This window comes from Paroedura picta, chromosome 5 (assembly GCF_049243985.1).
Source record: "Paroedura picta isolate Pp20150507F chromosome 5, Ppicta_v3.0, whole genome shotgun sequence".
Lineage (NCBI taxonomy): Eukaryota > Metazoa > Chordata > Lepidosauria > Squamata > Gekkonidae > Paroedura > Paroedura picta.
Window position 1 is genome coordinate 111,361,311 of NC_135373.1, and position 11,771 is coordinate 111,373,081.

The window sequence follows — 11,771 nt, forward strand, 5'->3', positions numbered from 1 at the left end:
TTGTTTTTATCCGCACTCTGTAATGCGCTGTTTTGGAACTTGTCCTGGGAAACTGGCCCTCCTGAACTCTCTTAGTCACAAATTCCTCCCCCTCTTCTGATGTTTCTACTTTTAGGTATAAATCTGTCTGCCAAGAGATGAAGTGGTCTCTGGCTCCTGAGACCTTATGCTGCAGTAAACTTGTTCACTTTTAAGATCGGGCAAGGCTTCGGAGGCATTCTGAAAATGCCTTTGTATTCTGTTTTAGTAACTGGTTGCTAATAGATGTTTTCCTAACATTTCAGACAGATCCAATTTATTAGCCAGCTGTTAGCAGAATGTATGTACCTGTTCAGACAAACCCCTCTTCCATTGGATTAGCAAAGCATAGCTGAGCTGCTTTGGAGGGAAACGGCTTTCTTCCAGAGCTGCGGCTCTGCTCAAAAAGGCGGGGAAGCAAGGGGACCTTGGCACTTCCCCACCCCATTTGATAGCCATTCTGAGCAGCATCAGGGAGGCATGTGCAGATTTCTCCCTGTATACCACCCCACCTCCTTCAGAAGCCCTCTGCCTTCTCCAATCCTCTAGGACGGGAAGGGAAGCTTGCTTGTTATAATGTTATAATGCGGCAGCTTTGTAATGCAGTAATCTTATTTTTTTAAAAAACACCTTGGGAAGGGAATGGGGAGGTAAGGGAATGTGGAATGAAGGTGTGCTTATTTGGGGGAAAGAGATTTCGGGCATATGTAAGAGGGGAGCACTAGGGCACCTTTCCCATGCGAGGGGGAGGGAGGGAGTGGGGATGGAGGACAGCCCTGAGGAAAGGGGCACACCCAACCACTCAAAATGGCAGACGCCACGAAAAACTGAATACATGCATTTCCACACTGAACAGCCCCCGTTAGTCCCCACTTCAGAAAATGAAAACCGGATTTCTTAGGATTCCCTTGCTGCAGGGCAAATGAGGAGGCAGTTCGAGTCTGCACCCGAAAGGGAAATTTCCAGTGCAGAAATGGGCGAAAAACTCTACCCTATACAAATGCAAATCCAAGCCAAAACCCTAATGCAGAAACAGTCTCAGTAGTGCCTCTATGCCTCTGAAGTGCTATATCAGTTGGGCACTCTAGCACTCAACTTAGAATCTCAGAGTTGCCCAACAGGGTGACATCATTTCTAGAGAAAGCTCCGAAGTGAGTTTCCGGCAATTTTTAAGGGAGGCTGCCAGTTCTCTCTAGGAATTGCTGGAAACTATGGTTTTACCATAGATTCCCCATCAATTCCTAGAAAGGACTGGTGTCATATCGTCACTGATGATGCCCTCTGTTTCTCTGTACCACATAAACTCCTGCTTGGTTGCCAACCACAGCCTGGCAGTCCTAACACTACAGCATAGCTTCAGGGCAACGAGGTGTCTGAGCAACATTGTGGTTTTGTGTGTGTTCTTGTGATGGTGTGGCAGAGGAAAAAAAGGGGGGAGAGCAGAGGTTAGGGCAATGGCAGCAGCAAGTGGCATGGGAACGGAGAGTGTGGCTACCGCTCCACCCCTACTTGCAGCTGCTACTGCCGTGCCGGAGGAGTGTTTTCGGCCTCCTGTGCAGCCTTTCGGTTTGATGCAAAAAGGCCTCCTGTAGTGCTTGTTTTCTAATTGTTTAATCTGCTTGGATATTTAGAACAAACAGGACCCGCCCTTGCCAGAGGAAAAGAGCAACCCCCAGGGCGTCGAAAAACTCTGGCACTCCACGCTGATAAGGATATACCTGTCGTTAATAGCGAAAAGCACCAGGAACTTCACCTGGGAAGCCTCCCTGGGGGCGCTCCAGAACCTCACAGCAGGGAACGGACCGGTAAGTAGCTTTTGTTTCTGTAGGACATTGAAAGCCACGTTTAGAGCCTTTAAAGTGTTCCCTCTTGATAGTTTCTAACTCCAGAGGAACATTCTTCAGACTGTTGGGTGATGAAGAAGCTACAGATCCAGTCTTATTCAGTGTTGATACAAGAAGCTTGCAGTCTTGGGATGAAGACTTGGGTGTCGATATTTAGGTGGGCCGGGAGGCCCTGAGGGTCTGCCTCTGATCTTTGCTCGCTCCTAGGCTGTTTTTACATCCTGGTGTGCCCCTGTTCTGACCAGCTACCTCTGTGGAAGAACTTTTCCCTTCCTGTTTTTCAACTGCAGAAGTCCTGACTTTGAAAACAGGACTGTGGGAGTTTTGTGGAAATTCAGGCACCACATTTGTCTGATAGTGTGAAAATTCTGTCACTTGCCTAGTTCTCTAATGCAGTTCAGGATCTAGGCTAGTCTTCCCAGGAACATCATACACATTTATTTCAGGTTTATGTTAGGGTTGTTTGTGGGACTTCCCTCAACGGGTATTGTAATTTGGTGAGGTGCTGAAAATGCCATACTAGAAATCCCTAGAGTCTTCTCCGCCCCCCACCCCCGGGCAGAACTAGAATTCTCCTGGTTATTAATAAGCATTTGGCTTCAAAGGTTGGTAAAAGCTCCAAGTTGGTTGGAAACTTGGAAATTTGGGGGGGTGAAGCTTGAGGAGAGCAGGGTTTGGGGAGGGGACAGACTTCAGTGGGTTATTATGCCAGAGTTCACCTTAGGAAGCAGCCATTTTCTCCAGGTGGACATCTCTGTATTGCCTTCAGATCAGTTTTACGAGCAGGACATCTCCAGCCAGCAACTGTAGGTTGGCAACCCTACTCGACAGCCTTAAAAATGCTCCTTGAAGGACAGTAGTATTAATAATGCATCTGAGAGAAAAGGATGAATTACTGTCAAAGTCAAATTTCATTTCATACGGTCATTCCGACCCAAGTTAATGAAATCCTGTGAGGGGATGGTTCACAAAGCCTGACAATTCTATCTGTTGTCTGATAGATGCCCTTTGGAGTAGCCCATATCATTGTCCAGAAGGCGAACGGCCTCCCAAGCATCCGAAACATGCTTCACTCGAGCAATCCAAGCGTCAGGAAAACGGCCGTCTCCCTGATCAGGAATTTGTCTCGTAATGCCTCACTGCGGAATGAGATAGGTAAATACGTAACAACTGGCTAAAAGTTTTGTCGGGACGTTAAGAGCACACTAGTCTATCAAATGGAAGAATTTTTAGCAGGAATAATTGTTCTTGAACTTCTAGTCACGAAAAGCTTTACCTCAGTAAACAGCCTTCCACTGTGGATTACATCCATTGAAACGTTTCCTATTTGAGATAGAATGAAGTGATAGGAACGCTTTTGGAGTTATGTTTGAATTGCGATGGTTGTTTTTGCTCATTCTGCGCTGACGTTCAAAGGCATCATCAGTGCCCTGTCATACTCTTCCCCCTGTCATGGCTGTCCTCACTTGGCCTTCCTTTGCCATTTTCACAGAGGACTATAATTTCAATCAAGGTGAATTTGCTTTAAAAGCATAGAGGGACATGATTTTTTCCCCCTCAGTTTCCCTCTCCTGTTGCAGACCTCTGGCTAACCCTTCATGCACTTGTACATGATCCTCTTTTTCCCCCAATAGCATCGTTTTAGGGATCGTTTCAGGCTGCAGCAGGGTATAAATGGCAGGAGAGCCAGTTTGGTGTAGTGGTTAGGAGTGCGGACTTCTAATCTGGCATGCTAGGTTCGATTCTGCACTCCTCCACATGCAGCCAGCTGGGTGACCTTGGGCTCGCCACGGCACTGATAAAATTGTGATATCAGCGCTTTCTCAGCCTCACCCACCCCACAGGGTGTCTGTTGTGGGGAGAGGAATGGGAAGGCGACTGTAAGCCGCTTTGAGCCTCCTTCGGTTAGGGAAAAGCAGCATATAAGAACCAACTTTTCTTCTTCTTCTAAATGCTGACTATTGCAAAGATGGGAAACTGCAAATATAATTGCTAAAATAAGGACATTTCCCATTCCTTTTCTAGCCAGGGAAGTCTTGTCCGATTTGGTCGCCATACTTCCAGATTTTGTCTCGCATTCTGACATTGCCAATGAGACCACTGCATCTGCGTGTTACGCTTTGTACAACTTGACTCAGAGCAGCTCCCAGAATGCACGCCTTCTCCTGAACTCTGACGGCATCTCAAAGGTGATGAACATCAGCACAAGTGAAAGGTAAGCCACTTTGACACTAACACAGGCATCCTATAGATTTGACCTAGAACAGGATCCCTGTGATGCTGTGTAAATACCTTGCTCTGTGACTTTACAATGGAACAATAGCTGACATGCCATGTTTTAAATGATTGCTTACTTAGGTTAGCAGCTACGTGTAACCCAGTTTAATGAGAGGTTTCAAGAGTGGACGGATATTTTTCAGTACCTGGAAAGTACATACAAATCCATTCTCCGCTGATATATCCCTACTGCTGCTTACAATCTTGTGGTGGAAGGTTGCATCTGAATCTCTCCTAAGTCACTGGAAAAATTGCTTCTATGTGCTGGTACACTTGTGTATGGTCTGTGTCCGGATTGCAGGCGGGATTCCAAATGATAAACTGTTCCTCAGCGTTAAAAATAAAAAATCTCCGCACGCAGAAAGTTAAGCAACAAGGAGGATTCTTCATGGTATATTGCTTTTCTGTGTATTGAAATGTGGGAAGGAGGAATGATAAGATGTTATTCCATCATGTGAATTCCCACCTGTCAGTCCTGCTTTTATACTATGCTTTCTGCATCCTTATCGGCAGCATTTAAATATTTAGCTACACTTCTTCTGCATCCTTCTTGGCCTTCCCTTTCTCGGCCCTGGTTAGTTCTTTTCTTGCTCGTGAGCATACATTACGTGCGTTCTGCACTGTTTATGATCTTATACATTTTAGATATTTCTTTCATTAGTTTTTGTTTGATCTTTTGTTTACAGTGACCATTTCCTTTTGATCCCCATTTCTTTTGCTTCTGTTAAACAAGACTATTTCCTTTTGCTTCTGTTTCTCCACTTTGAATTCATATTTCTACTCTTTTTTTGATCATGACTTCCCTTTCTTTCTTCTCAGGCTGCAGGTCAATTTTTTGTGGACAACATTTCTGCCATTCATGCATCTCTGCCAACTCCTTCCATTGTTTCTTTTAGTCGCCTCACTCTTTTTCATCGGTTTTCTCAGTTTGATGACATTGCTCTCCATTTCTATTTTCCCAAACCAATTAAAGGCTGGACCCAGCTCCAATTGCTTCATTTAAAACGCCTTGCTGTTCCTTTGCCCCCTTCTCTTCATTCTTTTAACTGCTCACGGTTTTCTTATTTATTTGAAAATTCTACACGATTGCAGTCTTCAGCAAAGTTACACCCTTCTAAGCCCATTGACTGCAGTGGATTTAGAAGGGTGCTGGGTCTGTTTAAGATTATGCCTCCAGTTGTCTCATTCATAGTTCATTCCCTTCAGTCTGGTTTTCATTCTTGAAATTCCACTGGATCTGCTTTCTTGCATTTTCACTAACCTCATCCATGGACAGCATTCTTTTCGTTTACTTATCGTAAACTTTTGAAACCATTCATCATCCGGTTATCTCTTTGCCATGTATTTGGGGAGGGGGGCTGTTTCGTCCTTCTCAATGTTCTTTTCCCATATCTATTAACAGTAATTCATCGCTGTTCCTTCGTTTGGATCTGGAGTTTCACATTCTAGATCAGGGGTAATCAAACTGCGGCCCTCCAGATGTCCATGGACTACAATTCCCATGAGCCCCTGCCAGCAAACGTTGGCAGGGGCTCATGGGAATTGTAGTCCATGGACTGTGGGATAACATATCTAGTGAGCTCTCATCTACCTCAAACTCCACCCTCCTTGGGCACCACCCCAAAATCTCCAGGAATTTCCCAATACAGAGTTGGCAACCCTATTTGAACCATTTGATGATGATGATGATGATGATGATGATGATGATGGTATTTCTATCCTCAGCAAAGTTGGCAGAGGGCCGCAGTTTGACTACCCCTATCTAGAGATCCTCTTCTCCTTTTTTCCTCAATCCTATCAGTTTTTCTTTTAATATTCAATATCACTTCTGTCTTGTATTTGACTCCTTTTTTCTAATCCCATGTTGTTTTGTTGCCATTTTTGACTTTGGGTCCTCGATATTTTAAGCTTTACTCATCTGAAACAACAGTTTGCTCTGCCTCCTTTCTCCTATAGTGGTATCTTCTTTTTGTCTTACTCTTAGGAAATGCTTCCATTTCTCATGTCCCAAACATACTGGTGTCCTCTTTTATAATAAGTATATAATAGGGAGTTGGTTTTTATACCCCACTTTTCGCTACCCTAAGAAATCTCAAAGCAGCTTACAATCGCCTTCCCTTCCTCTCCCCACAACAGATACCCTGTTAGGTAGGTGGGGTTGAAAGAGCTCTGACAGGATTGCTCTGTGAGAACAGCTCTATCAGGGCTGTGAGGAGCCCAGCTGGCTGCATGTGGAGGAGCGGGAAATCAAACACAGCTCGCCAGATTAGAAGCTGCCACTCTTAACCACTAGACCAAGCTTATTCTTTTATTCAAGCTTTATAGGGGAGCAAGTCTGTTTAGGATGGCACTGCTTTTTTATCAACCTTTTGAGCTCCGTCTTCCTCTTTTGGCCTTCTGATAATATACCCCTCCTCACCCAAACCTCTGTCACTTCTGTCTCTTGCTTCTGGGTGGGCTCTTTTGCTGTCTCTTTCCTTTGAAACTTTCATTTTCTTTGGAACTTGCTCTGCCCCCACTGAAAATATATCTGTTTTGCCTCTGTCGCTTCCCTTCTATTATCCTTCCTTTGGTGTCCCTTATTTGCTAAAGGCTGTGTCCATTTAAATTGTAAACCTGTGGGTGGAATTGTTCTTTTAAACTTCGTATTGTACAGTAATGTTTGACTCCGGGGTTTGCTAGCTTCTGGGTGGGGCCTGGTGTTCTCCAGGAATTATAACTCATCTCCTGACTAGAGAAATGAGTTCCCCTAGAGCAGGTGTGGCCAAACTGTGGCTCTCCATAGGTCCATGGTCTACAATTCCCATGAGCCCCAGGGGCTCATGGGAATTGTAGTCCATGGACCTATGGAGAGCCACAGTTTGGCCATCCCTGGCCCTAGAGGAAATGGCCACTTTAGAGGGAGGACTGTGGGATAACATATCCAGTGAGCTCTCATCCACCTCAAACTCCACCCTCCTTGGGCACCACCCCAAAATCTCCAGGAATTTCCCAATACAGAGTTGGCAACCCTATCTGAACCATTTGATGATGATGATGATGTTGATGATGATGATGATGATATTGATGATGATGTTGATGATGTTGATGATGATGTTGATGATGATGATGATGATGATGATGATGATGTTGATTATGATGATGATGATGATGATGATGTTGATGATGATGATGATGATGATGGTATTTCTATCCTCAGCAAAGTTGGCAGAGCTGCTTCCATCCTCTTATACTCGTTATGGTCTCATGTTGATCTCCACAATGCCTATAAAAAGGTAAGTTTAGCAGTGTGTTGTAGTTTGTTGTAGTTCTCGTTGTTTCAGTGTGTTTTTTCTTCCCCCAAAGAAGTTTAAACAAAGTTCAGTAAAAGGCAGCATAAAAACAAACAAAGTGTGTATGTGTGTGTGAGAGAGAGAGAGAAACTAAAGCTGATGGGTGTTTATGCACAGTTCTGGGATTCTATCTAACGTTAGCCTTTTTGAGACTGACCTCGATATCTCTATGTACAAGTTTTAGGCTGGCAAAAAGTAAAAAGGGAATGATTCCAGTACTCAAGGAACGTATTAACATGCTGCCACTTCCAAGGTAATGCTGCCGGTTGTCGCTGGAGGCTACGGTCCCAGAACCGTTCAAAAGAATGAGTGCCTTCCAGTTGTAAACGCGGATATGATATAAATAAGAAATTGGCAAAGATGGGTTTAAAATTATTCTCTCTTTAACATGTCCAGCTTCTGCCTTTGCCAGTCAGCCTGTTTTGACAATGATTGGGTTCCTTAGACCAGGGGTAGTCAACCTGTGGTCCTCCAGATGTTCATGGACTACAATTCCCATGGGCCCCTGCCAGCAAATGCTGGCAGGGGCTCATGGGAATTGTAGTCCATGGACATCTGGAGGACCACAGGTTGACTACCCCTGCCTTAGACATTTTTGCAATTGACTGTGATCTCGTAGATTCCAACATTGATTTTAAAGCAGCACTGGTTATATGGATTACAGAGCCACATCTAATTTATGGCTGCTACGGATGCCTTATAGTTTCTATCCCAAATTGCATGTGGTCCTTGAGGTACATGGTTGGGATTCCCAGCATGGTCTCTTTGCCCAGAGAAGCAGCTGTAGGAGATTGGTCATATTGATTAGGGATCCAGCCCTGGCGAAAGCAAAGGGTTAATTCTCCCTCCTCCCTATATTCCCCCTTCCTTGGGCTACTTTTGGCCTCGTACAGAGAAAAAATGCACAACACAGGCACTTGAATTCTTTTCTTATCAGAGTTTAAGGCATTATTTATTGTAGAAAAAGTTCCCAAGGTAGAGTTTGAGTTCTTGAGAGTCACAGATTCAGTACAGGCCAGAAGTGATGCCCCCATGCAAATGTCCCTGTAGCTGCTTTTTAGGAACAAATGACACCTGTCCAGTTCCAGTTCTGGAACTCTGGCATCAAGTGTAGACTATCCCAGTGTGTTCTTCACTGTAGATTACAAAACCTTCAAGTCTGCTGGTGGGTGACACAGCGTGGTGTCGTGGTTAAGAGCGGCGGCTTATAATCTGGCAAACAGGGTTCAATTCCCCGCTCCTACACCTGCAGCCAGCTGGGTGACCTTGGACTCACCACAGCTCTAATAGTGCTGATCTGACCAAGCAGGGCTCTCTCACCCCCACCTCCCTCACAGGGCATCTGTTGTGGGAAGAAGAAGGGAAGGCGATGATAAGCTGCTTTGAGACTCCTTTGGTCAGTGAAAAGTGGGGTATAAAAAGCAACTCTTCTTCCTCTACAAGGACTTTGTATCAATGTGCAGGGAGAACTGTGTGCCACAGTGCCCCTTTTCTGCTCACTACCTTCCTCCCCATGCCATTTTTGCATCCTCAGACTGCATGGGATGATCAGGTCTCTTATTGTGGCCTTGCACGAAGAAATGACATCTCCTCGCTCTAGAAATAATTGGAAACGATGTTGTTACTAGAATTTCAGGTGATTCCTAGAACACTGGAAGTTGTGTCATGCTGCCAGGAGTGGTTTAAGGTTTTGCATGTGCTACACGTGCTACATGGATAAACCGACTCTGCATGCTGCATCAAACACCACCATCACTCACGCTTCTCACTTCCCAACCCCCGTGGATTGGCTATGGGTTCTGCTGCAAAAATTATACCTTGCCACATAAGAAAAAGTGATTGTTGCAATGGAGCCAAGAGCTGGGCCACAGAGTTGTCTGAAGCTTCATCTCTCTGTCTTCCAAATCATGAGAAAAAGTCCACCATGCAGGTGCGAGTAGAATCATAGAATCATAGAGTTGGAAGGGGCCATGCAGGCCATCTAGTCCAACCCCCTGCTCAACGCAGGATCAGCCCTAAGCATCCTAAAGTAGGATGGGGGAGACTGCACACTTAATATATACCTTTCACACTCAACTTAGCATTCGTTCTTCACGACAAATGAACCTCTGTTCTTCTATTTGCGGCATTTCTTCACTATACATTAATCCATTTAATTTTTCTTTAAAAGGCTGGCTTTAGAAAGACCGATTTCGTCAATAACCGGACATTGAGAGCCTACAATTCACTCAAAGACTGAAACAGAGGCGACAGACCCCAAGGAGACTGATGAAAGGAGACCAGATGGAAATGTGGGGCAAGCATCTCCTGTGCATTTATTCACCAGCAAGAACTTCAGAGCACCTTCCCGTAGAGGCTAATTTTATACTTCCAGCGGACAATGAGAAGAAATTGTCCCCTTTCCAATGTTATCTGCCTTATACTGTGGCTCCGTAGCCAGATTCAACTCAGGACTCATTTGTAAATCCCGGTTGCAACCTGGTCAAAAGCTGATGTTCATACCACAGTTGCCCAGGTTCAGAGAGTAATGCCCTTCAGTAGATTAGTTTTGATATGCTGCTTTATAACATACCAGAAACCAAAGACCAAGTGGGCTCGATAATTCCAGATGCATCTTTTTCTTGTTTGTGGGGATTGCTACTCTTTAAAAAAAAATCCCTAATCATCGCTTTGGACAAAACTGCTTCTGTCTAACAGGCATCTATGCAGCTTAGGGTTGCCAACTCCAGGTTTGGAAATACCTGGAGATTTGAGGGCAAGGCCTGGGAGTGTGAAGTCTAGGGAGGGAAGGATCTCAGTCGGGGTTAATGCTGTGCAGTTCACCATCCAAAGCAGTTCTCTTCTCCAGGAAATGGAATAAATGTTTTGGATAAATAATAAACAAGTGATTTAGATAGTCTGGAGAGCCGTTGTAATTCCAGGAAATATCCAGGCCCCACCTGGAGGTTGGTAACCATGATGCAGTCTGTTGAAAGTAAAAGCCATTAGACTACTTTAGAAACATGAAACTATCTCGGGTGTAATTTTCTGCTGCACTGCTGGAACGGTTTTTGCCTCATGTATGTGTGTTTGCCAAAACTTCTTTTTTTAAGAATGTGGAATTGAAATAAGATGTTAAAGGAGCTGTTTTTTTTTTAAATGCATATAAATTTGAGATTGCCTTTCTGTATTCCTTATAAACATCCATATTTTGACTTCTCCAGATCACAGCTCTGTCTTGTTTGAAGACTCAACCATTGCAAAACTGCTATATTAAAATTGTTATCTTATCATTATTTCTACTTTTTTACTTAGGTTTGCTAGCTAACCAGCTTAGTATAGTATAGTATAGGTGTACAGATTCCCCGCTCCTCCTCCACATGCAGCCAGCTGGGTGACCTTGGCCTTGCCACAGCACTGATAGAGCTGTTCCAACCAGACAGTAATATCAGGGCTCTCTCAGCCTTACCCTACCCCACTGGGTGTGTGTTGTGGGGAGAGGAAAGGGAAGGCGAATGTAAGCCGCTTTGAGACTCCTTCGCATAGAGAAAAGTGGCAAAGCCCAACTTCACATCAAAGCAGCCCCATGTAAGGAAGCAAGCCCTGACCTGGATAGCTCAGGCTATCCAATCTCATGTGGGCCTATTCTGCAGAAATAGAATAATGCATTTTCAATGTGCTTTGGCAGCTGGATTTTCCTGTGCAGAAAAGGAAAATCTACTTCTAAAGTGCACTGAAAGTGCATTATCTATTGTGTGCAGAATAGGCCCAGATCTCAGAAGATAAGCAGGGTTAGCCCTGGACAGGATGTGGATGGAAGGCCACTAAGGGAGGCCAGGGTTGCTATAAAGAGGCAGGCAATGGCAAACCACTTCTCAGTGTATCTTGCCTTGCTGGCAGTGGCTTGTGGGAATTGTAGTCCATGGATAGCTGGGGAACCACAGTTTGGTCACCTCTGCCCTACAGGGTTGCCATAAGTCAGCTGGATTTGAATGATGGTTTACACACACACAAAGAACGTACATTCCTCTTGCTGCTCCATGCCCAGGAGGGGCCATCATCTACTCTGCAGTGCAGAAGGTCCCAGTTTCAGCATCCCCTGTCAATCTCCTGTTAAAGGGATCAGGCAGAAAGTGTTGTGAAGACCAGCCTGGAGAGCTGCTGCCAGTCAGAGCAGACAGCATTGTCCCGTTCAGTGTAAGGCCGCATCGTGTGTTTTAATCCTAGGCAAAGCAAATAAACAACCATTCTACAAAAACGGTGCACATCCTGGGAAAAAAGGATATCTGGGAACAAGCTGAGGATCATTCCATTACAAGTG

General features: G+C 44.8%; 1 protein-coding gene across 2 annotated transcripts in view; it reads left to right on the forward strand.

Annotated features, from left to right (window-relative positions):
- The window catches only part of PKP2 (plakophilin 2), a 62,891-nt gene extending 52,148 nt beyond the window's left edge, over nucleotides 1–10,743 (forward strand). Inside the window, exons 9-13 of one of the 2 annotated variants that reach the window (XM_077339900.1) lie at nucleotides 1,650–1,823; nucleotides 2,864–3,017; nucleotides 3,888–4,077; nucleotides 7,339–7,414; nucleotides 9,642–10,743. In XM_077339900.1, the coding sequence (XP_077196015.1) occupies nucleotides 1,650–1,823; nucleotides 2,864–3,017; nucleotides 3,888–4,077; nucleotides 7,339–7,414; nucleotides 9,642–9,710 (663 nt within the window). In that variant the 3' untranslated portion in view covers nucleotides 9,711–10,743. Of the gene's footprint in view, nucleotides 1–1,649; nucleotides 1,824–2,863; nucleotides 3,018–3,887; nucleotides 4,078–5,864; nucleotides 5,968–7,338; nucleotides 7,415–9,641 lie in introns of those variants that run through there. The other variant, XM_077339901.1, reaches the window with a different exon arrangement.
- The last annotated feature ends 1,028 nt before the right edge of the window (nucleotides 10,744–11,771 follow it).